Below are 27,045 nucleotides of genomic sequence, written 5' to 3' on the forward strand. Positions count from 1 at the left end.
TCCCCTCCCAGCCCCCAGCCAAGCTTCCCAGTCTTGAGCCGCTCCATGGAAGAGGCCACGTCCCCTGTGCCTCTAGAAGAGCTAGAACTCTCGGTGCTAGAGGAGCAGGCAGGGGAGCAGACGCCACTCAATGGAGCCCTCCAGGTCCTGCCTACTTCTGCCCAGGACCCCTGCCTAGACCAGGTAAGATCCCCACACCCCCTCCACCGGCCCCCCGGCGCTACCTGTGACCTGCCCGAGGTGAGGATCACCGGGCCGCAGTTCCACCCTGCCAGGGTTCGGGTATTCAGCCCAAAGCGATGTGTGCTGGAATGTTCCGAAGCCTGGGCAGGAATGCCCGCCGGCAGGAGCCCACCCTGCGCTGCTCTCAGCCTTCCCGCCCGGCCCCCTCCAGCATGCCCGCCGGAGGAGGCATTACAATCTCCAGCACCGAGGTGACTTTTGTAAGTTATATAACATTTAGGTTTGTGTTTTTTTTTTTTTCTCCAGAAGAGAGTGATACAGTCTTACTCTCTCATTCTCTCTCCTCTCGCTTCCCTCCTCCCTCCTTCCCCTTTTCTCTTCCTTTTCCTCCTCCTCCTCTCCCTTTTCTCTCTCTTCCTCTGACTTACATTTATGATATTTATTTACATGTATTACATTTACTGGCTCTCACTCCTTCCTCTCCTAACTCCCTCCACCCCTATCCCTACCTCCCATTCAGTCTCCCCAGGCCCCAAACTCTCCTAACTTGGACATGTGGTTCTGCAGGAAGACTGATTGGAGTGGTGGGGGGAACCAGAAGTGTTAGGGCTGGCCTGCCCTTGGGGCAGAGGTAAACTTGTCTGCTTGATTGATGGGAAATGACTCCTAAGTTCTTATCCTAAAGGACTAGGCTAGCCTCATGTGCTTTTGCCTTCTTTGTATCTGGCAAAGGAAGTTTCTTGCAATTTGCAGTGTGACCTCTTTGTGATTCAGCTTTGGCAGAGAGAGAATATTATTCACTCACATCAACTACTTGTAAGACAACCAAGGGTTTGAATGGTGAACCATCTACCTTCGGATGAACCTCTCAGATTAGCATGAGGTTTAGGCACCACAAAAGATATAATACTCAGCTTTAGCCTTCTATTTTCAGGCTCAATCACACCTCCTTTAGCGCATTGGCTATCCACCTTAGTAAAGTAAGCTTTCTTAGGTACTTGGAAAGTAAGTTAGCCCCTTATGTTTGAATGAAATAGGACCACAGGAGAATGAAGTTGGAAAACATGTTTGACCACCAGTGCAAGTAACCTCAGCAGAGAACTTTCTGGATAGATCCTTCAGGGCGTGGTCTAGTCATGGCTATTGGGCAATCTTGCCTCACATTTATCTGGACCCAGCATAACCCAAAGGCTCCATGACTTGAGACTGAATGCAGAAAATGTCTCTCTGGGGCTAGCTTTGCTAATGGAAGCCATGTTCATAAGGTGGCAGTTTCAGGTTTCTGTGAGTTCTGGGATGCTCGTGAAAAACATCTGAGGAGTAGAACATGCCAAATTCATGTCTGGTATCTGGATTTTATAATTGTTTAGCACTTGCCTCATGGAGATTATTCTTTTATGTACTAATTACTTTCTTGTTAGTCAGATGTGTACAGATAGTCTAGGGTTCCTTGTAATTGAGATTTGTAGGTCACCAAATAGGAAAGGTATAGAGACTGGCAAATTGTAGTGAAGATAAGGGCTACATGAGAACTTAGACATTGTAGAAATACCTGAAAGGGGAAACTTCTAAAAAGGAGAAAGGATACAAATAAACAAAACAACAAAATGAAACCCCTCACCCAAAGTTCTAGTCACTCTCCGGTTCTAGAGAATAAGTTGAAGTATGTTTCAACTTGCTACTAAATTAACATAGGTCTATTCAAGCCCAAGATTCAGATACTTTAAAAACTTTTTTGTTTGTTTTGAGATTGGAAACTTTGAGATACTTCCAGCTAGAAACTTGAGAATTTAGTGTAATGATCTTTAAACTTTGTAATATGATTTCCAGTTTTGAAATGTAGCTTAAGTCCCTGAGTCTTTATTTACTATGTTTTGTACCTACTGTGCATGAAATATGTGTGATAAATAAATGCATTTAATTATCACAGCATCTGAAGTGATAGTTTTCTTATTTGACAGCTGGAGGAGACGAAGTGAGTGAAGAAACTGAGGCTCAGAGAAGCTCCTGCAATGCTCAGGTTGACCTAGTGTTGTCTCTGATGTTTGAACTCGTTTCTGAGGGCTCAGGCCTACGTTCTTTCCATTGATTTGGTCTCTCTACCTATTATCTACTTATTTATCTATGACTATATCAGCATAGTTACCTAAATTACAAATTGTAAATTATATATTACCAATTTATTTGACATATGTCTTATAGTTATGTAGTTTAAGTTAAATATGAAGAGCTGAGTGGCACAGCTGACTGATGGAGGAATTTCATGGGAATCAGTGGCTGGATGAGAGGGAGGGACAGTTCTAAAGCCGCTGGGAAAAAGACACCACCATTGTGAGTATCTTCCTACTTGAAAGTGCTGGACTAGGTGAGGGCCTAAAGGCATTGATCTTAGTCTGTCTTTAGGGTTTAGGGGAAAAGGAATATAAGGTACGAAGCTCCATTGGGCCTGCTGTCACTATAGACATTGTTGTGGACTTTAGCATTGTGGTTTGGTAAAAGAATTTACCAAGACAGTCGAGTAGAAGAAACAACACATTTACTAGGACACTGCCAGGAGAAGCAGTGCACAGTTGAGCCCAAGGCACTGTTTCTGCTGTGTTGAGATGAAGGTTGGGTGGGGCAGGTTTATGAATGCAAACTGAAATGTGCCTTCCCTTAAGGGGGTGGGCAAATGAAAGAAGGAAGCCTGGACTGCCAACCCCAAGATCTCAAGCTTTTATTAGGGTCTTCAAAGATGGGGATGACTGGTCCAGAAAACTGGGTTATGTGTCATTAATTCCCAGAGACTGGGCTATCTGTAATTAATTCCTCCCACAAGTCAGGCTTGGCGTTAGATCATTAGACTGGGGGCTGCTGTTTTCTTTTCTTTCTTTTTTTTTTTTTTGGCCAGTCCTAGGCCGTGAACTCAGGGCCTGAGCACTGTCCCTGGCTTCTTTTTTGCTCAAGGCTAGCACTCTGCCACTTGAGCCACAGCGCCACTTCTGGCCATTTTCTGTATATGTGGTGCTGAGGAATCGAACCCAGGGCCTCATGTATACAAGGCAAGCACTCTTGCCACTAGGCCATATTCCCATCCCTGGGGCTGCTGTTTTCTGTTGTCTCCAGAGACTGAGATCAATAAGACCTTGCTGTATGTTAAAAGTCATTCTGTTAGTGTTAGCAATCCAGATGTAGTTCCCTCATCAACTGCCAAGTCATGGTTCTCACTCATGAACTCTTCTAATTCTTTGCTCAATTCCTTTATCAGACACATCAATATCATTAGGTCAAACCAATTTCCTTCCTTCCTTCCTTCCTTCCTTCCTTCCTTCCTTCCTTCCTTCCTTCCTTCCTTCCTCCTCCCTCCCTCCCTCCCTCCCTTCCTTCTCCCTTCTTTCTTTCCTTCCTTTCTTCTTTCTCCTTTCTTTCTTTCCTTCCTTCCTCCCTCTCTCCCTTTCTCCCTCCCCCTTCATTTCTTCCTTTTCTTTTCTATTCTTTTCTTTCTTTTTTAGGCCCAAGACCAGAGCTCAAACTTAGTACCCGAGGCTTTTGCTCATTAGCTAGTGCTGTACTAAGTGAGCCATGCCTCCAATCCAAAGAGACTGGTCGCTTCCATGGCTCACTATGGGAACTCCTACCTAGCATTGCCAGAGACACTTTAAATGATGGGTGCATCATTAGAATAACAAACCAGTAAATAGTCTTGAAGCAAGCAAGACTTACTGAATGAGCTAGCAAAATCCCCTACAGGATAAGAATCAATTGGTTCTTTGGTTCTTTGGTGTTTGGGTCAGATGGATTGTCAGATGCTACAAGGAAGACCAAAACATACAGTTTTTCCTATGTTCTGAGAAATATTGTCCTCATCTGTATGAACCTGCTTCTGCTTGAGCCATGTAGGTAAACTTTCAGATCCTAGCAATAAAGATGACGGCCATTGTGGCAGGATCATTTGTTGTGGGTTTACGCCTTTCCCTGCAAAGGGATATGAACATCTGGGAGCAAACTGTTCTGAACAAAGCCCTAAAATTCCAGCTCCATCTAATGCAGTTCTATGAGGAAAGGTGCAGTTGTGCAGTTGGGTATTAGCTCCAGAAGAACTTGCCTGTATCTTCTTATGACCTAGAATTTGGGCAAAGGAGGAAGAAGCCAGTGAAGGAGGCAGTGAGTCTTGTATGATGTGATTCTGAAGAGCAACTCAGACAGCACAGGTAGCATGCATCTACTGTACAGTTAGGATTTTGTTTCCCTCTCAGAGCATGTGGAATCTGCTGGGGCTCTTCCAACAAATCATGTCTTTTCAGTTTATTCAAATATGTAGATAACCAAGAAGTGCTATGCTCTATTGTTTGATTGGGAATGGCAGATGGGCTGTTTTATAATGACTTAAAATCTGTGAAAATTAATCATGGGAGGGAGAAGGGCAGTGGTCTTTCTCTTAGAGCTGGAAACAGAACATGAAAGCATGCCAGGCAACTTCGGGCTGGGCAGGAGGAAGCATTTCTTTCAGAAAAGGATTGTAGAATCCTGAGCTGAATTGCTTAAAGATATCATGGAGTATTTAGTGATCTTCTCACACCTCCAAAGTCCTAATATTTGATCTCTGAGACAACCTCAAATGAAGCTACCTATGACAATGACATTCATTCTTGGTTCTTATGTTTATGTTTTGTGTTAGTTCTTATGCTTGGCTGCCTCTTATATAAAGACCTTTGACTGTGACTTCTTTTCCCATAGGTCTCTCTTGAACTCAGGGCTTGAGCACTGTCCCTTTGGTTTTTGCTCAAGAATAGTATTCTATCACTATGGGCCACAGCTCCCCTTCCAATTTTCTGGTGGTTAATTGGAGATAAGAGTCTCTCAGACTTTCTTGCCTGGGCTGGCTTTGACCTGTGATCCTTAGATCTCAGCCTTCTGAGTAGCTAGGATTACTGGTGTAAGCCACCAGAACTTGGCTTCCCATAAAAAGCCCTTGGCTTTGGTACAGTTCTATATTCTTGAGTGGGGATGAATGGTGGCTCTGTTCCTAGACCCCAGAAAATCACTAGAGAGGGTTTTCCTCTGTCCCTCTGCACATTGTGACCTGCAAGCCCTGAGAAACCAACCATTAGGAACTCCATTGTGCATTCCATCTCCCCTCTAGAATTTTTCAGAGTTTGGCCTTGAAGCAACATATTTTTCAAGGGCCAGTTAACTGTAGGCAGTCTGGCTGTAAGACCTAAAGAGGAAGTTCAAGAACCCTCCTCCCTCTAAGTGGTTTCAATTTACCCAGGAAGATAAGGCTGGTCTCTGTTTGCATTTGAACATGAAACCAGACAGGAATGTTCATGGCAGCTGCAGGTGAACTATGAGGTGGGTGGGAATGGAGGAAGCCTGACTTGGGTCATAAAGTGTGGGGAACATCGGGGTCTCAGCTCCAGTAAGGTAGTTGCTTTACTTGGGAGGTTTAAAAAGACAATCCAGAGATTGCTCCCACCTCCCCTTTGTTCCAGTTCCTTGGGTGCAAATGTCCTGTTGGCTAAAATTCTCCTCTAGGGGATTCCGAGGTGTGTCAGGGCTGGAAAACCTCTGAGGCTGTGTGAAATGTAATTGGTGCTAATGTGCCTAATAGTTTTCTTTTCTGATGGTCTTCACCAAAGTAAAGCTGAGAGAAAAGACTCAAAGTGTCATTTTATCAGTGAGCCTCCTTGAGTGCTTGCTGCTTTGTGGGAGAGGGGGGGCCTCCTGAGAATGAGGGAGATTAATTGTCTCTCCCACCCCCCGGGTTGAGCACATCATATTTGCTTAGCAGACGCTTTGTGTACATTACCTGTAGCTTTTATGACAGACAGGTGAGCCTGTTTCAGTATTTATATCGATTAGTCCATAAGTTTCCATGGTTTCATTTGTACATTTTCAACAGGATGGTGATGAGGGCAAAATGATATCACCATCCCATAGAAATGACACTTTGAGTTTAGACTTCTGATGCTGGTGCGACGAGCACGCTAGTGGGTGAACAGTTAATACCTACATTATCCTGTGTTGCCAAGCTACAATGGCCACTAGGCTAGCTACATTAAATGCATTTTCATCTACAATAATTTCAATTAATGGTGGGGTTAGTGGGATATTATGGCACTAAGAAACATTTGTATTTTAAAGACAAGAATATTGGGGCTTGCAAGTCTCCAAAGCTTGCCCTGAGTCTCCCTACCTTTAAGTGGTATGCCTTGAATCAGAATCCAGGTGTTGCCGATTCAAAAACACTCCCTCCCCCAGTTACTATGTAGCAATCACTTAATGGCTTAGTGGGAAGTAGGGGAGTCCTTGGACCATTTGGGAGTCACTGAGAGTCTGGCCTTTTCAAAGCATACAGGCATACTCCTGACCTGGAACGCATGACCTGAGGCACCTGGCCAGTGATGGGGGGAGGTTGTACACAAAAGAGAATGTATGAAAAATTTGCAGTAATACACCACAGGGATTCATCCTGACTAATCTGTCTGCACTGCCTATTTGAAATGGACTTGTGCAGACCTGAAAGGACCATGGGGATTAAGTGACAGGATACTCAACGAACCATAGCAGCTGTTAAATTTTTTTTTTTTTTTACCCTATACTACCTCATGATTTCCTATGGTTCCTTGAGTCTATCTCTGTTTCCCTTTCTAGTCCTTGTTTTACATATAATTTTGGCCACAGCAGCCTTTTAGCTCTTTCTTGGTGTGTCCAATTCAAACAATGCATCATTTTTCTCTTAACCAACACAGCTCTTGTGTTCTGAAACCTTCAGTGGGTCACCAGCACACATGAAATGAAATCCAACTTTCTCTGGCCACAATCGTATTGCTATGGCTTGGATCTCAATAAAGTCTCTTGTTGAGGGCTTCATCCTCAATACAGTAGTGTTCAGATTGCAGCTTTTGTGCAGTGATTGAATTATGATGGCTTGGACCTTGTCAATGATTTGACTCATTGAAGGATTCATAATTTCCTGGCATTATTGGGAGGTGTTGGAACCTTTAGTCATAGGTAGAGCCTAGTCGTAGGGAGTAGGTGGCTAGGGATTTACCCCGAAAGGTCATTCAATCCTTGATTTTGTCTTCCCTCTGCCATTGCTTTGTTGGCCACCATACAGAAAGCAGCTTCTTCAACACACTCTAGCCCTTACCACAGATCCATGACAATAGAGTCAGCTGGTCAAGAGTGAAAGCTCTTAAACTATAAACCAAACTAAACTGTTCCTCCTTTAAACTGATTTTCTTGGGTATTTTGTCACAGTGAGGGAACATTGACTTGTGCACACAAGCCTTCTGGACTCTATCCCAATCCACCACTCTCTAATCTTATTTTTCTTTACTTGTCTCTGACACCCACATTCCAATCCTCAGATGAGTCGTTTGGTCAGTTCCATTATACATCAACACTAAGGACTCTGTTTCCAAGCTGTGGCATGTCTTTAAATTTATTCTTCAAACACACAAGAAAACACAAATATTGCAAGGTTTCACACATGGAAAGTAAAATCATTTAGTTTCATAGAAGTAGAGAGAAGAATAGTGGTCATCACAGTAGAGTTACTGTAGTGGACAACAGTTAATTGTTTATTTCAAAGTAGCTAATAGGAAGGATGAATATAAAAAGTGATGGCTATGCCAATTACCCTTATCATTATACATGGTACAGAGGTACTGAAATACCATGCTGAACCCCATAAATACATAAATGGATTGTGTCATTTATAAAGGATTTGTATGTATATATACATATAGGTATGTATGTATGTGTATGTACATAAATTGTAAAAACATTCCCTCTCTCAAAATTCTCCTTATCCTTCCTACCTCAGAGTCCACAGGTCATTTTCTTACTGACTTCTTTGTGAGGCTCCATTCTGCCTCAGTAGAGTTGGATTCCATAGAGGATAACCCGTGGAGGGCAGGACCTGGTTGTTTTTATTTCTGCTTTGCTCTCCCCTACTAAGTACTAGAGAGTGTTTGTTGGAAATATATGCCTGTGTCACTTTCTTTCTTCACTTCCTAGGCTAGCAAGAAGAGCCCCTGGAGTGCCTGCCACAGGAATCTGATTGGAAGGTGTAAACTGTGGATGGCTATCATCTCTATTTTTGTAGGCTTCATTATAGTGGTCATCCTGGGCCTATTTCTCACTGGTGGTAAGAGAATTTCATTTTGTCCTAGTTTCCGTATTTAAAGAATTTGTTTCATGCTCGCAACTTATACCAAAATGAAAAATGCATTCATTGCTATTTCTCTCTTTATAACATGAGTTGAAAACTGGGTTTGAATATGTTGTGTGGATAAGACACACACATATACTCACATCTGTTTTTGTATATTGTTTATTATTTGTCTTATAACCCAGAAGTATGGAGACTACTGTTTTACTTTATATTCTCATTGAATTTTGAAGATTTTTTTCGATTGTTGTTGTTGTTGCTTTGTTTTCTTGGGGGCAGTGGGACAAGTTCTTGCTTTTCTTCAGCTCATAATCATCTTTCCTTAGCCTCCCAAGTTCTCCACTATTTCTGGCTCGAAGTATTGTATTTTAGTACCTGCTTATTTGAATTGATTTTTCTTCTAATTTGTGCAATCAAAATAACTTCCACTAGGTGTCAGTGTCTCATGCCTGTAATCCTAGCTACTTGAAAAGTAGAGATTGGATAGATCACAGTTCTAGGCTAGCCTTGGAGAGAAAGTCTGAGAGCCTATGTCAGGTGGGTGCGGTGGTCCATGCCTGTCTTTCCAGTTATGCCAAAGACTGAGATCTGGAGGAACCAGGTTCCAGGCTAGTTGAGGCAAAAGAGTTGGTGAGATTTCATCTTACCAGAAAAAGATGCACATAGTGCTATGTACTAGTAATCCTAGGTTTGTACTACTATAGTCCAGGCTGTCTTGGACAGAAAATGATATCATTTCCCAATAATAACCAGAGCAAAACAGGCTAGATGCCTAGCTTAAGCTGTAGAGCACCTGGGTACCAAGTATAAAGGCATAGGCTCAAACCCTAAGTAGGAAAAAGAGTATGATACTTATGTAATATATTTAATAAAATAATGAGTAATATATTGAGTTAAATAAATTTGCAGAGTGTAAGCTGTTATTATTTTAACTTATTTTTAGAAATAATTGTATTATATGTGCATATGAAACAAAAATACATCTTGGGAGCTGGGAATATGGCCTAGTGGCAAGAGTGCTTGCCTCGTATACATGAAGCCCTGGGTTCGATTCCTCAGCACCACATATATAGAAAATGGCCAGAAGTGGCGCTGTGGCTCAAGTGGCAGAGTGCTAGCCTTGAGCGGGAAGAAGCCAGGGACAGTGCTCAGGCCCTGAGTCCAAGCCCAGGACTGGCAAAAAAAACCCCCAAAAAACCCCATCTTGGTAGGGGTATGCTTTACATGTCATCTCTTTTACTGTTTATCTTGTATTTAAATACAACATATATTCAATTACCAATCTGACCTTCTATTATTGCTAACAGTTTTATCAACATTATTTCCTCTATTCTTTTTTGTACCTAAAAAATATCCACAGTTTTTCTGTTTCCTTATTTGTTTTGGGTGTTTTTTGGTGTCAGTCTTGGGGATTGACACAGCTCCACTTTTGGCTTTTTGTGTGTGTGATTAATTGGAAATAAGAGTCTCATGGACTTTCTTACCCAGACTGGATTTGAACCTCAATCCTCACATCTCAGAGTCCTGAATAGCTAGGATTACAGTTATGAGCCACTGGCTCCTAGTTCCAAAGTATTTTTTAACTAACATTAAATTATTTAAAATACCTTGTAATCAGTTTTTTATATGGACTACGGCCTACCTTTAGGACTTTTAATGTTATATTGAGTCATTATTTATAAGGACCAATTCAGAATTCTTTTTGATTTTCTTTTTTTTTTGTTTGCTAATCCTGTGGTTTAAACTCTAGGCCTGGGGGGCTGGGAATATGGCCTGGTGGCAAGAGTGCTTGCTTCATAAACTCTAGGCCTGGGCTTTGTCCCTGAGCTTCTTTTGTTCAAGGCTAGCACTTTACCACTTGAGCCATGGTGCCATCTCCAGCTTTTTCTGAGTAGTTTATTGGAGATAAGAGTCTCATGGGCTTTCCTGCCTACTTTCCTGTCCAGGCTGGCTTCGAATTATGATCCTCAGATTTCGACTTCCTGAGTAGCTAGGATTATAGACATGAGCCTCCTGTGCCTAGCTGAATATCAAAGTTTTTAAATGGTTGCAGGCCGTAGCATTACTTCAGGTGGTTTCCAATTTTAAAAATGATATTTGGCTTTTAAAAGGAGTTTGTGTTATATTATCTTCATATGTAGAATCTAGACGTAAAGTAACAATTACGTGACATAATTTTAAAGGGGGACTTTCCAGGGGAAAGACCAGTGGGAGGAGGGAATGGAAAAAAAGAGAAAGTGATGGTGGGTGGATGTGATGAAAATATATTAATAATGAAACCCACTGAAAACTGAAAAAGAGGGAGGAGGAAGACACACATTAAGAAGAGTAACATAGATAGGTTGCACTTGATTAAAGCACATGTACATCTATATGTAAATATCACATTAAAGCCATTTGAATAATTAATTTCATCTAATAAATTTTTAAAAAATACGATGCTTAATAAGCATAACACCCTCCAGTGGGCAACTGTTTCTATCTGTGAATAGTAAGAAGGAAAATGGTTGTCCCTGGGGAGAGGGAGGGGAGGTGTTCCTCTGGAGCTGGGGTACTGCTGGGAGACCTGGCCTCTGTGAGGTATGGAATGCAGTGAGTCTCGCAATAGTAAATAGTCCCGGAGTGACAGCGAGGACTCAGAGCTCTAGAGTCTCTCTAGGGACAGTTCTTAGGAATTTTCTTTAGTCACTGCAATGGTTGCTCAACCTCCTATTTCTCCTTAATTTTCTGCATCAAGATTTTTTACTTTTATTTGTTGTCAGTTGTAGGGCTTGAACTCAGGGCCTGGATGCTGTCCCTTAGCCTCTTTGTGCTCAAGGCTAGCACTCTACCACTTGAGCCACAGCACCACTTCCAGATTTTTTTGTTTGTTAGGGTGGTTAACTGGAGATAAGAATCTCATGAAGACTTATCTCCGTGGGCTGGCTTCCAACTGCATCCTCAGTTCTCAGTCTCCTGAATAGCTAGGATTATAGGCGTGAGCATCTGGAGCATCTGGAGATTTTGTACTTCTTGGGTTTTTTTTTTTTTTTTTTTTTTTTTTTGCCAGTCCTGGGTCTTGGACTCAGGGCCTGAGCACTGTCCCTGGCTTCTTTTTGCTCAAGGCTAGCACTCTGCCACTTGAGTCACAGCGCCACTTCTGGCCATTTTCTGTATATGTGGTGCTGGGGAATCGAACCCAGGGCTTCATGTATATGAGGCAAGTGCTCTTGCCACTAGGCTATATCCCCAGCCCCGATTTTGTACTTCTTAAAGGACCATAAATACTTCCCAGACATCCATCTATTTCTCAGGCAGGCCCCATGCTTATTTAGTTTCTAAGTCATCGTTCGGGTGGTTTGGAGGATCTGCTGAGCAGTGCTAATAAAACATGCTTTACCCACTGACCCGCTGAAGACAATGGATTGTTATGATTATGGACACTCCCTCTCTACATCACCTCTCATATGAGCAGGTTGACTCACCGTGTACTCTTGTCCTATCACAACTAGTGGGTGAAATCTCAAAGCTGTCTGATTTATTTCACAAAACTAATCTAAATAGTTTAATATTCAGAATCTAAAGCACCAGAGCTAAGATCTGTCTTCCATTCTCAAAAAAATCATCTGACTTCTTCAGCTCACAAGAACAGTTTGAAGAAGTGAACTCCATTACCCTTGATTGTTTTTCCTGAGACATGAAAAGTGTATTCAGGGAACAATTTATTTATTTATTTATTGGTCACAGAGATTGACCTCAGGGCCTAGGCACTGTCCCTGATACTCTACCACTTTGAGCCACAGTGCCACTTCTGCTTTTCTGGTGGTTCCTTGGAAATAAGAGTCTCACAGACTTTCCTGCTGCAGCTGGCTTTGAACCATAGTTCTCAGATCTCAGCTTCCTGTATAGCTAAGATTATAGGTGTGAGTCACCAGCACCCGGCAAGAAACACATTTTTAATATTTACAGTGCAATTTTACTTTTAATTTGATTGTGAATTTGTGTGAGAGAGTTGATGGGTTTTTTTTTAAATCAGGAAAAGACTTTTATTAGGCATCTCAGTCTTCAGTTATTTGGGCCTTCATGGAAAGATATGGTAGAATGAAAATGATCAACTAAGCAGATTGAAATTTTAAAACAATGCATGTGCAGTTACCTATAACTCATCCAACATTAAATGTTTTGTTGCATTTCCTTTTTATTTCTGGCATTTAAAAATAATTTGACAGCAGATTTTTTGAAATAGTCTTTTGAAAAAATTAATATTGTTGCTGTGGCAAAATCCATAAGACACACAACTTAAAGGAAGAATGATTTATTTTGATTCACAATTTCTGAGGGTCCAGCCCATGTTCTCTTGGCCTCATGTGCTTGGATACAACATGATAATGGTGGGAGCTTGGGGGGCAGGGAGATGTTCACTTCATGAGAGATGGAAGCAGAGGAAAAATCAGGAAGAGGCCTAGGACAAGATACCCCAAAGATCCTATATCTAGGACTTACTTTCTCTATTTGGTCCCATTTCCTAAGGTTTCCAGAACCTCCCCAAATAGTTTCATCTGCTGGGGACCAACCACTCAACAACATGAGCCTGTGTGTAGCTCTTCATATCAAAACCATAACAATCCCGTAGCTTACCTCTATGGTTTTGAGGTTATATTGAGGAATCACCAAAAACTCATGTGGAATTACAGCAACCATGCTTGACTTGACACTTGATGTGTGTGTACACATGTGTGCAGGAGTGCATGCGTGGTTTTCTTTTTTTGTGTGTGTGTGGTTTCTTCCTTAAGAGTTCTCCTTTCTTTGCCTCATTAACTTAGCTCAGCCTGGGTTTAGGGAGACCCTAGGTAACACCTTACTAAAGAAAGTGTTATGACAAACAAGTAGATACTTAAAAAATATAAAAATATAGCACTCGGAAGCCATAACATTCCAGATTCCTGCTTGACTGTTTCATTCAATAAATCTACTGGTGTTCTCATGAAAAGGGATGCCATGGTCCTGAGGTATAAGTAGGGACTTTCTAGGAAATGGTGTGTTAAATGGATTTCTTTTCCCTTTTAGTTGAGAAGAAGAGCTACATCCATTCAGATCATTTGATAAAGTGACAGTTCTCACTACGCAGTGCTTCTGGGGGAACAGTGACTCATGGGGAAATCGTGGCGGACTTGCTTTAACAAACTTTGTCCTATCAAGTCCTTCAGGGCACAAATGTAATGGTGGTCACATTGGAGGTCTTCACATTTTCTCGAGGGAGTTTTCTTTTACATCTCTGAAGTGTTTCCTCATCTCTGAGGTTGAAGTCCTTCCTATTGTCTCCACAGAAACTCTTCCAGCTTCAGAGACCCTCAGGTGTCTCCACCCCTCTCTAAACACCTGTAGGTGATTCTCAGGTCTTAAGAGGTTGCCATCATCTTTCCTTCAAAAGAAGCTTCCCACAGTAATTTTGCTACTTCCTTTAGATGTTTTTCTCCCACTCCTTTCCCTAGAAAACTTGTAGAAAGAGGGGGGCTGGGAATATGGCCTAGTGGCAAGAGTGCTTGCCTCCTACACATGAAGCTCTTGGTTCAATTCCCCAGCACCACATTTTTGGAAAACGGCCAGAAGGGGCGCTGTGGCTCAGGTGGCAGAGTGCTAGCCTTGAGCGGGAAGAAGCCAGGAACAGTGCTCAGGCCGTGAGTCCGAGGCCCAGGACTGCCCAAAAAAAAAAAAAAGAAAGAGAGATTAATATTTGGATTATGCCTCCCGCTTGTTCCTAAGCCTCTTGCATCCATTAGGCCAACATTGTTCTTTTTGTTGTTGTTATATTTGTTTTGTGCTGGTCCTGGGGCTTGAACTCAGGGCCTGGACACTGTCCCTGAGCTTTTGTGCCTAAGGCTGGCATTCCACCACTTAAGTCACAGCTTCATTTCTGACTTTTTTGGTGGTGAATTGTAGATGAGAATTTCACAAAGTTTTCTGCCTAGGCTGGCTTTGAATCACAATCCTCAGATTTCAGTCCCATGCATATCCGGGATTATAGGCAGGAGGTACTGGTGCTTGGTTTCTACTTTGTTCTTATCAAGCTCATTAGCACACTACCAACTGCTGATCATGAATTCCCCATCTTCTTTCCTCCTCTCTGTTTGCTCTATTGTACTTAACTTCTGGACTTTAGATCTTTTTATGTTGTTATTTTTGCTTTGGGTCTCTACCATGTGGAGCCATATGATTGTATTTAATGTTTAATACAGTAGCTATAATTCTTTTACCTAAACTCGATCTCCTGGAATCATTTTTTACTTTTTCTCCTCTATATCTAGGCAGTGACTAATTCTTACTAGTAATTCCTTGATAGAATTTTGATAACAACTTTCCACATGTTGTAAAGCCCCTTGCTGGGTATCTACATTGGTTCTCATTTTCAGCACCCCCTGCAATGTAGGTGTTGTTATTCTGTTGAGGAAATAGCTTCACAGTTAAAGAAACTTGCTCCAGACCCCACTGCTAATAAGCAATGAGGCTCAAAGTAAGTCTGACGACTTATAAGGCCAGTTCTGTTTTTATTATCTTAGGGAAGAAGAGGCAGGAGTTCAAATATCTCCTTCAAAAGCATCTCCCTAGTGACCTAATGTCATTTCTCTAGGCCCAGTCTCCTGAAGGTTCCACCACTTGCCAAAGTTACCATCAGCTAGAGTGGAAGACTTAACATGTAAATGTTTGCTACATGACTATGTTTCAAACCATAGCAAAGGGCTATTAGGGGTTGTTTTGGAATTGTTAAAATTGTCTATAGTTTACAAATGTTCTTCTCCAAAGATCTAAGTCTTACTAGCAAACAAAAAAAAATGTAACCACTTGCAAAAAGTAAGGATGCAAGAACAAATCTGAATGCTTGAGGTTCCTGAATGTCCTGTCTAGATTCAGCGGGGTGTTAATGCTCACAAGACTCAGCAGCAGTTGAACTGATGATTCTGATTTGTTCCCAGTAAAAAGATACATTAACTTGAAGGGTTTATTATAGCAACTGCCAAAGGAAACTAGGTGCAAGCTTTATGGAGTTCTTTCCCAGTGCATTTCAACAGTGGTCACTTAATTTTTTTGCAGCAATAAGCTGCAACAACATGTGTGCAATATCTGTTGGGGTACTCAGGACCCAGTACTCAGGTTTTCATTGGGGTGGGGAGTCATAGGGAAAGCCTGGGCCCAGCATGTGCCACCTTTCAGCCTCCTGCAAAGAAAACCATTAGCTACATTGGGCACAGTCACCCACGCTTCTCAGGGAAGGCCGGCACTCTCAGGCCTTCTCTTCATAGTCCTGTTTTCTATATATTCCTTGTTCTTACTGCCTTTCATTTCTAGAGTTTCTCAGTGAACAGTTCTTTTTTTTTTTGCCATTACAAACACTAAATTTATTCCACGATGGTTTTTCATAGTCAACAGAAAGAGGCTGATTTTTGCTAGGTTTGAATCATGGAACTCGAGAAACTGCAGGCACCTTGTTGCTCCCACCCACGGCTTTCTCAGAGTGGAGATGTGGTCCCCGGCCTGGGAGGCTGGCATGAAGCCCGGGGAGGGAAATGAGGACACCAGTGCCAGCTTCTGCTTTAGTGTGCTTTCTTTCAACACTCACTGCTTAAAAATCAGTTAGCTAGTAGTCATTCAAGCACATGCATCACCGAGCCCATGGTCCCAGGGATATTATCTCTACACGCCCTCTGGCTCTGAGTACTGTTTGGCTTCCTTTTGAAAACAGAGTGAGTCAACATTACTCCACTAGGACCTTAGGTAGAGTGACTTCATGCCCATCCCCTGTCTCCTAGGGAGACTACATGACATACACTCTCACGTCCATTTTCTCGTCGCTGAAGCCACTTGTTATCATGGTCTTCCATTACACTGAACTGGAAGGTGGTTCCCTCACACTGTTTGCTATCAATCCCTGCTACCTCCCAGCCTTTGCTCTTATATAGCTAAAGTACTGGTTCAGTTTAACAAGGAATTTGTTTTTTCTGCTCCAACTTTTCTTCTGGATTTTTCTTTGGTCTTTATACAATAGCATCTGAAACCCCTTTGCATAAAGCCAGCAATTTTTTTTTTATCATAATGGAGGTAGTTCTTATTTTTGTTACATTTTATGTAGTGAAAAGCACATTTCTGTGTATACTTACTTACTGGGTTACTGATCAGTGCTCATTGTTAGGTTTAAGTATACTAGCCAGCGGGATAAATAAATTTATTATCTTTTGCAAGTGTTTACTTTTATTTTTATTCTCACTCCCACTCTCTAGTAACTTATGTAGATGAAGATGAACATGAAATACTTGAATTATCAACAAACAAAACATTCTTCATGATGCTAAAGATTCCAGAGGAGTGTGTTACTGAAGAGGAATTGCCTCACCTGCTCACTGAAAGGGTAATTACATCTTACATGCAATTTACAGAGTTCTTAGCAGTACACTGTAAGTTCTACTAGATTAGTTGCACATACCTGCAGAATAGCTTCATTTCTTTCCCTAGATTGATTTTAGTAGATGTAAAATTAGAGGGAAGAGCCTTGGCATCCAGCTATCTGCCTCCTGAAAGACAGTGCTCTGTTTTCTCATGCTGATCCAACCTGTAGTGTTCATTGAGAATCTATGGTGTGTTAGACAACTCACCAAATGCCAGAGCACAGGGTCTGTATCCTCAGTGATTCAACCATTGTGAATAAATGTAGTGTGTATTATTATTGTGATGATGATGATGATAATGCCAGTACGAGGGATTGAACTGAAGGCCCCACTCTCTCACTTTTTTTTTTTTTTTTTTTTTTGCCAGTCCTGGGCTTGGACTCAGGGCCTGAGCACTGTCCCTGGCTTCTTTTTGCTCAAGGCTAGCACTCTGCCACTTGAGCCACAGCACCACTTCTGGCCGTTTTCTGTATATGTGGTGCTGGGGAATTGAACCCAAGGCCTCATGTACACAAGGCAAGCACTCTTGCCACTAGGCCATATCCCCAGCCTTGATGTTATACCTCTTGAACCGTACTTCTACTTCCAGCTTTTTGCTGGTTACTTAGAGATAAGAATATCATGGATCCTTCTGAGTCACTAGGAATAAAAGTGTAAGCTGTTAGGAGATGGGGATATGGCCTAGGGGTAGAGTGCTCGCCCAGTATACATGAAGCCCACAGCACAAAGAAGCCAGGACAGTGCTCAGGCTCTGAGTTCAAGCCCCAAGACTGACAAAAAAAGAAAGAAAGAAAGAAAGAAAGAAAGAAAGAAAGAAAGAAAGAAAGAAAGAAAGAAAGAAAAAAAGGAAGGAAGGAAGGAAGGAAGGAAAAGGAAAGGAAGAAAGAAAATTGTAAGTTATTACTGACATGCATCATACTGATATAGCTAGATTTTAAGCCTTTCTATGTGACGATGGGAAAGAGACTGGGTAGAAGGTATTAACAGCCATCCAGGTGAAGCATGAGAAAGGCTTAAGTTAAGGCAGGGTTGAGAGGAATGCAGAGGATTCAAGTGAGATGTAAGAGGTGCCTTCAACGGGACTCAATGATGGGTTGGGTGAGGTAGAGTATATTCTAGGCTTCATGTGGGAGGTCTGGTAGATGGATAACAGCATCGTTTGTGAGGTGGGAAATGCAAAAGAATGAGCTTTGATAGCAAAATTGTGGTGCTGCAGCCAAAGCATGTGGGCTGTTGGTTGGGGAACATTTGACAATTTTGTCAAAGGCAGAGTAGTTCATACCAGACCGAGAAGTTTTTTAAGGTTTAATTCTCCTCCTCCTCCTCCTCCTCCTCCTCCTCCTCCTCCTCCCTTCTCTGCTTTCCTCTTTTTATTGCATCTTTCATTATGAGCTTTCCCAGTTCTGGAGTTTCTGACTATTAGTCCAGCTTCTTTACCCTTGAGAGACTGAAAGTTGTCACCTGGTGAATTGCTAAATGAGGTAAGAGTGCATTTGGATCTCGGAAGGAGACAAAGTCAGCTTCTCAGAGGACACTGTTGTTGGTATGTCTCAATGCTTGCTGCTAGATAAAGTGATGTCACTACACCTTCATGGTGCAACTGGATACAGCTAGTTTAGAACATTTCCATATTACTAGGAAGAAATGTCAAGGAGAGTATTGGTGTGGCTTAGTTGAACTGCTGATATACTTGCCTTGGAGCCAACAATCCCTTTTATTGATGTGTACTCCCAGGAAATTCTTATTCTGACAACAAATGGTGTAGAGAGAAGTATTCCAAGATGATTGCTTCAACAAGGTTTGTATTAGGGAAAACCTGGAAGCCAGGCACATAGCCACCAGCGGGATGTAATGAGCTGCAGTAATTGTTTAATGGACTTTGTGCAGTTTGACTGAATGTCCTCCATTGAGATGAATCTTACAAATGAATCTGAGTAAAGAAGAAGAAAATCTTGTGCTGGACACAGTGGCACATGCTTTTGATCCCAGCTACTGAATGGCCGGAGGCAGGAAGATCACTTGAGTTTGAGACCTGCCTGTGCAACATAGTCAGACTTTGTCTCAACAACAATAACAAAAAAGTCTTAGAATAGAGGCTGAGAATATGGCCTAGTGGTAGAGTACTTACCTCACATACATGAAGCCCTGAGTTCAATTCCTCAACACCACATAGCAGAAAAAGCCACAAGTGGAGCTATGGCTCAAGTGGTAGAGTGCTAGCCTTGAACAAAAAGAAGCCAGGGACAGTGCTCAGGCCCTGAGTTCAAGCCCCAGGACTGGCAAAAAAAAAAGCAAAAAGTCTTAGAATGAAGTCCATTTTTAAATGAAAACAAAAAGGGAAATAATATATTGTCATGTCTACATAAAGAAGTAGTAATTTGTAAGTAGATGCTAAGGAAAGATGAGCTACTACTAGATGATGGACAGAGAAAATAAAATAAAATAGGGTGTTGGAGTCACTTAGCCATATATATATATATATATATATATATATATTTCCCCCCCCCCCCCCCCAGAGCTGAGGACTGAACTCGGGCCTTGTGCTCGCCAGGCAGGCGCTCTTCCGCTGAGCCAGATCCTCAGCCCCACTTAGTCATATTTTGTCTCCTAAAATAAAGTCAAAATTTAATGAAGGCAGTCCCGGACCCTCAGTTATGATTTTTCTGTATTTATGATGTTTTCAAAGCATATTCATACAGCCATTTTGTTTTTTCTTCCAGAAAGTATTCTATAAATGACAAAATATACTCATCATTTTACCGTAACGTAGGCCATGTTAGGTGATTTTGCCTTACTTTTGGGTAATGTACATGTTCTGAGCATGCTTGATGTAGGCTGGACTAAGCTATGATATTGGGTAAGTTAGGTATATTAAATGCATTTTCAGTTTTTGAGATTTTTCAACTTATAGTAGGCTTTTTTGGAAATCAGAGCATCTGTACAGTAAAGGGTAAAGGTGTACTCCTGACATGTTCTTTTATTTGTATGATGATTTCAGCCCATGCTCTCTCCCATTGTCCAGGGCAGAGTGGTATTTGTGGCCCAGCATGGCTGCTTCTATTTCCAATGAAGCTCTAGGAGAAGGGAGAAAGAACCCCATGGTCAATAATGGCCTTTGTACTGAGTGGCCTGTCCTTATGTCCCATCCTCACAGCCACTTTTAGCTTTCCTTTCTCCTTTCCATATGGGGCCTGTGTGGGCATCAGCTGCTGACCACTAACCATGCTCTGAAGCAAGGCCATGAAGCATCTGTACAACTTATAAGACAAACTCAGAATTCCCAGCCATTCACTTGAACCTTATCAATGAGGTGCTTTGCAATCAGTGGTAACTTGAGCTTTGGTTTGTGGTAGGTTCACTTATACCATCTTCTTCTTAGTCCAGAGCCTTAGAAAGGTAAACTCCTAGCTAGAGAAAGATCTTTCTTGTCTCAAAGTAGTTTCACTTTGCCAGGTGATATGTAAGATGATTGTAAGTAACGTGACTATTTTCTTCCTATTTAGCTCACAGAGGTGTACAGTAAATCACCATCTCTGAGTCGATATTTCACCTCGGTTGAAAGAGTGCACTTCAGGTAAGAGTGTAGAGCATTAATTACATTTTGCTCTTCTCTGGAAAGAACACCCACCTCTATTCACTAGTCTACCACACCATTTATGTGTGAGGACTCCCCTAAGCCTTAGAGCAGAAAGGAACCAATTATAGAATCATGGAGCAGCAATGCTGGGATGTCCTTTGTGTATCAAAGGACAACTTGCTCAACTTTCTTCTTTTACCACTAAGAAAAGGTCATTGCAGCACTGTTCACCATAGCACAGGTATGGAATCAGCCTAGATGCCCTTCAATAGTCAAATTAATCAAGAAAATGTGGTATATATTCACCGTGGAATTTTACTCATCCATTAGAAGGAATGATAATGCACCATTTGCAAAGAATTGGAAGGAGCTGGGAAAACTAAGGTTCAGTGAAGTATGTCGAGCCCACTTTTTCTCTCATATGTGAAACCTAGAGTTGACTTATAAATATGCAAATAATTACTTCAGGGTAGAATCCTAGTGTGTGTGTGTTACCCAAATTATAGTAGATTCTGGGAAGAACTCAAAGGGTGTAATTATCTAGAAAGACTTAACTCACAGTCCAGCCAAATAAGCACCAGAAGATGGGTACTCTCAAAAGGAGGGGAGTGGGACCAAGAGAGAAGGGAAGGGGAAGGGAGCAGACTAAGAGAGGGGGGGGTGAAGAGAGAGAGAGAAAGACAGAGAAGAAAAGGAGGAGGAGGAGGAGGAGAATGCAGTCATAAAATTCAATGCATATCTGAAAAAAGTAAGAAAATTGAGGTCAGAGGTGAGTTGGGTGGGATGGGAAGAATGTTGAAAGGGGTAACATTGATCCAGATGCACTGTATTCATAAATCTCATTGAATGGCAACTCCTTTGTACAGCTACTCAAAGATAATAATAAAAAAAAGAAAGCAGTTGATATGCTCTGCAGAAAAAAAATCTATTTTTAGTAACATATTTGAGTTCATACTTTCAAAAAAGAGAGAAGGCCAGATTAGAGAAGTCCAGATTGTAAGATTCAACTCAGGTCCCATGGAGAGAGGAGAAGCGGGTCCCCCATGAATGATTCCTTCTTCAAAGAAGGCACCCAAATACATTAATGGCAGAAGTAGAAATAGATGTCAGAAAGTGATGTGATGGAAAGGACATAATTTGAGGAGAAAAAGCAATTCAAGAGATTATTCTCTTTGAATATTTAAAATATAAAGACACATATAGGAGAAGTGTATATTCTGCCACTTTTCTCCTGCATCACTGCCAACATTCTCTTATACAGAATTAACCACTGTTTGATATGGCATTTTTCTGTATATATATATTTAGTGTATATATTTATGCACACATATGTATATGTACCTATATGTGCATATTCAAATATGTAGATCTGTATCCACATATAATATATGTATATATACATATATGTAGATACATACATTTACACACATATATGGTATATTATATGTATGTATATATAATACACACACACATACCTTTTTGCCAGTAAACTTGGGGTCTTGTGCTTACTAAGTAGACACTCTACCACTTGAGCTGAGCTTCAGCCCTGCACATTGGTTATTTTTAAGGTCAGGTCTTGCTTTATGCCCCTCCCTGCCTAAACTGTGATCCTCCTACATCTGTGCCCCCTTGTCTCTGGAAATGACAATTGCATGCCACTGTGCCCAGCTATTGGTTAAGATGGATCACAAACTTTTCTGCCAGGGCTAGCCTTGAACCTTGACCTCTCCTTTCTGCAATCTCTACCTTTCATTGAGCTAGAATTAACAGGTTTGACTGTGTCTGGTTCAATTTTCTTTTTAAACTTTCCTCTTAATTTTTAATATGGTTGAGATTTAGACTAAATGATCTAGATATGTACAGGAGGCATTTTACTACCCTCTGCCAACACTAGGCCTGTTAGGAGTGATTTCAGCAGAATTTGTGTAGTAAAATCCATTTTCTCTTGTTCCTAAGATGTCTCTTGGATGTGATCGTAAAAGGAATGTTATACAGTAAGCTCACCTTATTTGCAGATTTATTACATGTGATTTTGACTAAGCATAATAAAAAATAAGTTTCCTTCCTTCCTTCCTTCCTTCCTTCCTTCCTTCCTTCCTTCCTTCCTTCCTTCCTTTCCTTCCTTCCTTCCTTCCTTCCTTCCTTCCTTCCTTCCTTCCTTCCTTCCTTCCTTCCTTCCTTCCTTCCTTCCTTCCTTCCTTTCTTTCTTTCTTTCTTTCTTTCTTTCTTTCTTTCTTTCTTTCTTTCTTTCTTTCTCTTTCTCTCTTTCTTTCTTTCTTTTTGACAGTCCTGGGGCTTGGACTCAGGGCCTGAGCACTGTCCCTGGCTTCTTTTTTCCCATGGCTAGAAATCTTCCACTTGAGCCACAGTGCCTCTTTCAGCTTTTTTTGTTTATGTGATGCTGAGGAATCGAACCCAGGGCTTCATGCATGCAAGGCAAGCACTCTAACACTAAGCCATATTCCCAGCCCCTAAATTTTTCTTTAAATAAAAAAAACTGGGTGCCAGTGGCTCATGCCTTTAATCCTCGCTACTCAGAAGGCTGAACTCTCTGGGTTATAGTTCAGAGCCAGCCTAAGCAGGAAAGTCCATGAGACTTATTCTTATTCTTATTCTTATTTAACCACCAAAAAAAGCCAGAAGTAGAGCTGTGGCTCCAGTGGTAGAGCACTAACCTTGAGGACACACACACACACACACACACACACACACACACACACACACAATTTCACACACACACAAATTTCAAAAGCAAAAAAAAATAAATTCTTGCTCATTCATTCTGTAGCTCAGTTGATGTGGACAAACTCTCAGTTTAAATCATTGTGGAATCTGCTGAATGTTTCCTGCCCTTAGTTTGGTTTGAAAATATGTCTCCCCAAAGCAAATAGTGCTCCCAAACCAAGGAAAGTTCAATGTGTCAAAATGACAGGGCAAAAAAATGTACATTTGTTGAAAGTTGGCTTGTCCTTAGCAAAAATTGAGTCATGTTATTCTGAAAACATATATCAAGCATTCAAAGTATCTGAGATCAAGTATGAAAAAATATCTAGTTTGGGTGAGCAGTACAATAGTAATTTTGTGGCAGTAATGTAGCCTACCCATAGAGCTTCAAGTTCTGAATGCTCAGACTTACTATATATACATTTAAGAAAATTTTGACTAATTTTAGAGTATTGAATTCATAAGGACTCCAATGCACATTATAACTAATGGGGCCATCCTTAGCATTGCTATTTTTAATCATAAATCACTGCTATAAAAATGCCAGTGGGAGAAAAGAGAGACATGCATAGTCAGGTCCTATAAGTACAACTTGTCCTTTACGGATTGTGGCGGAGCTGAGAGAGAAAGACTCTCAGAGCCTATTTGTATCTTTCTAAGAATCCAGGCCTAGGTTGGCAATGTCGAAGAGCTGTAATTATAGAACAGGGGTGAGAAAGCCTATCAGAAACCAGAATGAAACTGGGCTAGAAATCAGGCTAGGGGTTAACATTACAGAATCTACCTTTAAGCTATTTTAATTAAAAAAAACTTGGGAACTTTAGTATTTTAAACAAAGAAGTTCTTCCTGGAAAACATTTTCATTTGAGAGTGGAGAAAAAGTTTCTAAACGGTTGATTTGAGAAACAAAAACCATTCCTTTCCAAAGGACGCTGTTGCAAGTGAGCAAGACACAGCCTCATCCCTGGTGTATATATTTATGTCTATACTGGGATTCTGATCATGGTCCAGAGATAACCAATAGGGACTTGCTCTAGAACCACTGCAGTGGTGGGCTCTAAAGGGAAAATCCACAAGGCTCTCTTCTACCCTCAAAATTAAGCCTTTAGTAAGTTTCTACGTATTCATGTGGAGGATTGGATGGTCTTGCCAGAATGATATTCTCATGCTGCTTCTGAACTGGCCTCTGGCCCTTTTTATGAGTTAGCCTAAATGCTTCCTCGTGCATATGCAGGCTGATTACCTGTCTACTTGTTGAACATCATTAGTAATAATTAAAGGGCAGACAGAATCCAGAGGATGATGGTGACACCTGAAAACTATGGCAACTGGGTTGGAGTTTGAAAGTGTATTTTTTTTTTTTTCAAAATGGCTTCAGTAGCATCCTTGAAACTGTGAGTCCAAACTCTGTTACTCATATTTTTCAATAGGGTCTTGGCTTTAGTGGGGGAGTTTCTATAAAACTTGCCCTTGGGGGAACACTCTCAGATGTTACCGCATGTTAATTATTTTATTAGTGGTTCTTAATCTGGGCCAACTGGACAAAAGCAATAGAATATCTGTGAAAAGCCAAAATGCAGATGAGGTAGCATTTACAGAGCAGTTTAAGCTACTAATTATTAAGGACAGGGCTATGATTACTTCTATCCTGAAAACGGGGTGTGGGGTTATTCTAAGCCCCAATAATGAGAACCAAAAATCTTGGGGAGGATTAGTCTCCAGAATGGAAATGGTTTCTCATTTTGGAGACAGCAATTGGAGGTCTGATTTGCCACTAGTACACGGAACCATCTCTGGGACTTTGGACGCTCTTCACTCACCTGATATTAGGTAGCTTTGAGCCCTTCTATCAGTATTTCCATAGAGTCAACCCCAAACTAGTTAAACTGAAGGTCTCTTTCATGAACATTTGGGGACAGCATTGATAGCATGGAGTTGGGAGTGGATGAAGAGAAACGATAACTTCCTGGCTTGCCTTAGATGATCAGAGGCTGGGAACAGGGTGAACAACCAGGGCAACACTCCACCTTCTTTTGGAGATAGCTGAGTTGGACTTCTCTCATTCAAGGTCTCTATGTGAGCTCCTAAGGGATGAGGACTCAGAAGTTACATGTGAGCCTGTGGAAGAAGGCAGTAAACCTTTATAATTGTCTCCTGGAAGATTAGGAATGAAACAAATGTTATTTTATTGCTAAATTTGATTTCCTGAGTTTCAGTGCAATTCTGATTTCTTGTTATTTTTGTTGTTGTTGTTTTGTATTTTGAAATGTTTCTGTTTGGTTTGGCTTTCAGTGGTGAAAATGCCACAGCAACCTATCACCTGCGGTTTATGATTCCAGAGGAAGATGACAGTTTTATGACATATATGATGAGCGAGGAGTTAGTACTGGGCATTGTGCTACAGGATTTCCATGATCAGAAGGTTACTGGCTGTGAGACTCTGGGGCTTGATCCCGAATCTCTCTTCCTGTATGGTAAGTAGAAAAAGCAAAGCAGCCAGAGCTGGGATAATAAACAAGTGGACAGAGTGGGTATACATGTTTTGGTATGGCAACTATGGTGGCTTGTACTGTGTTGAATCGTCCTCCTGTGTCCTCAGCCACATAGTCCGTGTTGTTTTACTCTGCAAGGTTTTTTTGGGGGGGGTGCAGGGCAAACAGTCAAAGTAATGGAGAAAAGTATGGAAAAACTATACTACGAAGTTTGAGAGCCCTGCTATCAAAGAGGGGCCTTTTCTTGTTAGTGTCTCTTAAGCCTTCTACCACACCTCCATCTTGGCCAGCTACCTCATGCCATTTTCCTTGTCAGAAATTCTCCAGCACCTAGTTTAAAACACTAAGGCATTTGAAGTATTGTTATGGTTAGATTACAGACCAGGGTTAAATGTTAAAAAGTACTCAGTTTCTAAAATGACACATTAAATGTTGTTTATCATAGGTCATGACAAAAAAAAAGATAAATGTTATTTACTCTTTGAAGGGTGTTCAGTGTATACATGTATTTGTGTGTATATGTGTGTGTTTGTGCATGTACATTAATTAGAATAAACCTCTTCTTTTCAAACCATCAAGCATTGCCATCGTACCTAAGGCTTTCTGTTCAACCTCAATGAACCCAGATAAAAACTTAAAAGTGTAATATAATTTGAGTTTTAAAAATTAATGATTTTTTTGTGTGTGCATTTTCCTTTCAGAATGAAGTAGTCTGGGTTGATCTAGGTCAGAAATCAGTGCTCCACCGAGTTTTTGAATGAAGAGCATTCATTCTGTTTTGCACAGACGATCCGGTGGATTAACATAGAAGTACCTGGCAATGACCACAAGGTGGAGACTTTCCTTCTTCCTCATTCCACACAGGTAGGAAGTGTGACTCCATGTCCATAGAGTGGCTCTTGTGCTGCCCCAGCTTGGTCCAGATTTGACAAGACCAAGAAGACAGATGGTGAGAGAAAGATGGATGGGGGTCAGGCTCCCCGGTGTGAAGTGCTGACTGTCTCTATGCACATGTGGGTGCAAGGTGGCACACTGCCTTGTTTTAGGTGCAATATTATTGGTGTGTGCTGGTGGGCCAGAGAGAAGCTAGTGGTCTGGTGAAGGAGAACTGAGGCCATTGCTTGATGAAATCGTTCTTCTCTCCTCTCACTAGTATATTTGATCTACCTCTAAGCCAAGCTATGAGGAAAGGAAGTCCTTTTGCACAGTATATGCAATGTAGCTGTATCTTCTTCCACATCCTCTCCCTGGGTGTCTTAGCAACCAGCCTTAGGCTGTTAATGTGTATTTTTTATATATAAACACACTTATGTATACAAGATAGATAATTCTTAATCATTTTGCATCTCTTCATTGTTATTGGTACTCCTGAGCTCTTTTGGAACATGGGTCCCTATCAGTTTTGAGCCTGCCATCATTCTGAATCATAATTCCAGGTACATGTTTATAAAAATTCCATCAGAGAATCATCAAGACTAGTTACCTCAGCTGCCC

The 27,045-nt window shown here is 41.3% G+C and overlaps 1 protein-coding gene across 1 annotated transcript; it reads left to right on the plus strand.

The window, feature by feature from the left end:
- Positions 1–26,379, plus strand: C5H3orf52 (chromosome 5 C3orf52 homolog). The gene is made up of 6 exons (XM_048346592.1): positions 1–183; positions 8,188–8,317; positions 16,594–16,721; positions 20,262–20,332; positions 25,352–25,533; positions 26,253–26,379. The coding sequence occupies exons 1-6, from the start codon at positions 46–48 to the stop codon at positions 26,255–26,257; spliced, it is 654 nt and encodes a 217-aa protein (XP_048202549.1). The 5' UTR covers positions 1–45; the 3' UTR covers positions 26,258–26,379.
- The last annotated feature ends 666 nt before the right edge of the window (positions 26,380–27,045 follow it).

Source organism: Perognathus longimembris, chromosome 5, assembly GCF_023159225.1.
Source record: "Perognathus longimembris pacificus isolate PPM17 chromosome 5, ASM2315922v1, whole genome shotgun sequence".
Taxonomy (NCBI): Eukaryota; Metazoa; Chordata; class Mammalia; order Rodentia; family Heteromyidae; genus Perognathus; species Perognathus longimembris.

Coding starts and splice junctions, on each gene's coding strand:
- C5H3orf52 (XM_048346592.1), top strand. CDS start 46: ATGGAAGAGGCCACGTCCCCTGTGCCTCTAGAAGAGCTAGAACTCTCG. Junction 8,318..16,593: donor GGGCCTATTTCTCACTGGTG/GTAAGAGAATTT, acceptor CCCACTCTCTAG/TAACTTATGTAGATGAAGAT. Junction 16,722..20,261: donor CTCACCTGCTCACTGAAAGG/GTAATTACATCT, acceptor CTTCCTATTTAG/CTCACAGAGGTGTACAGTAA.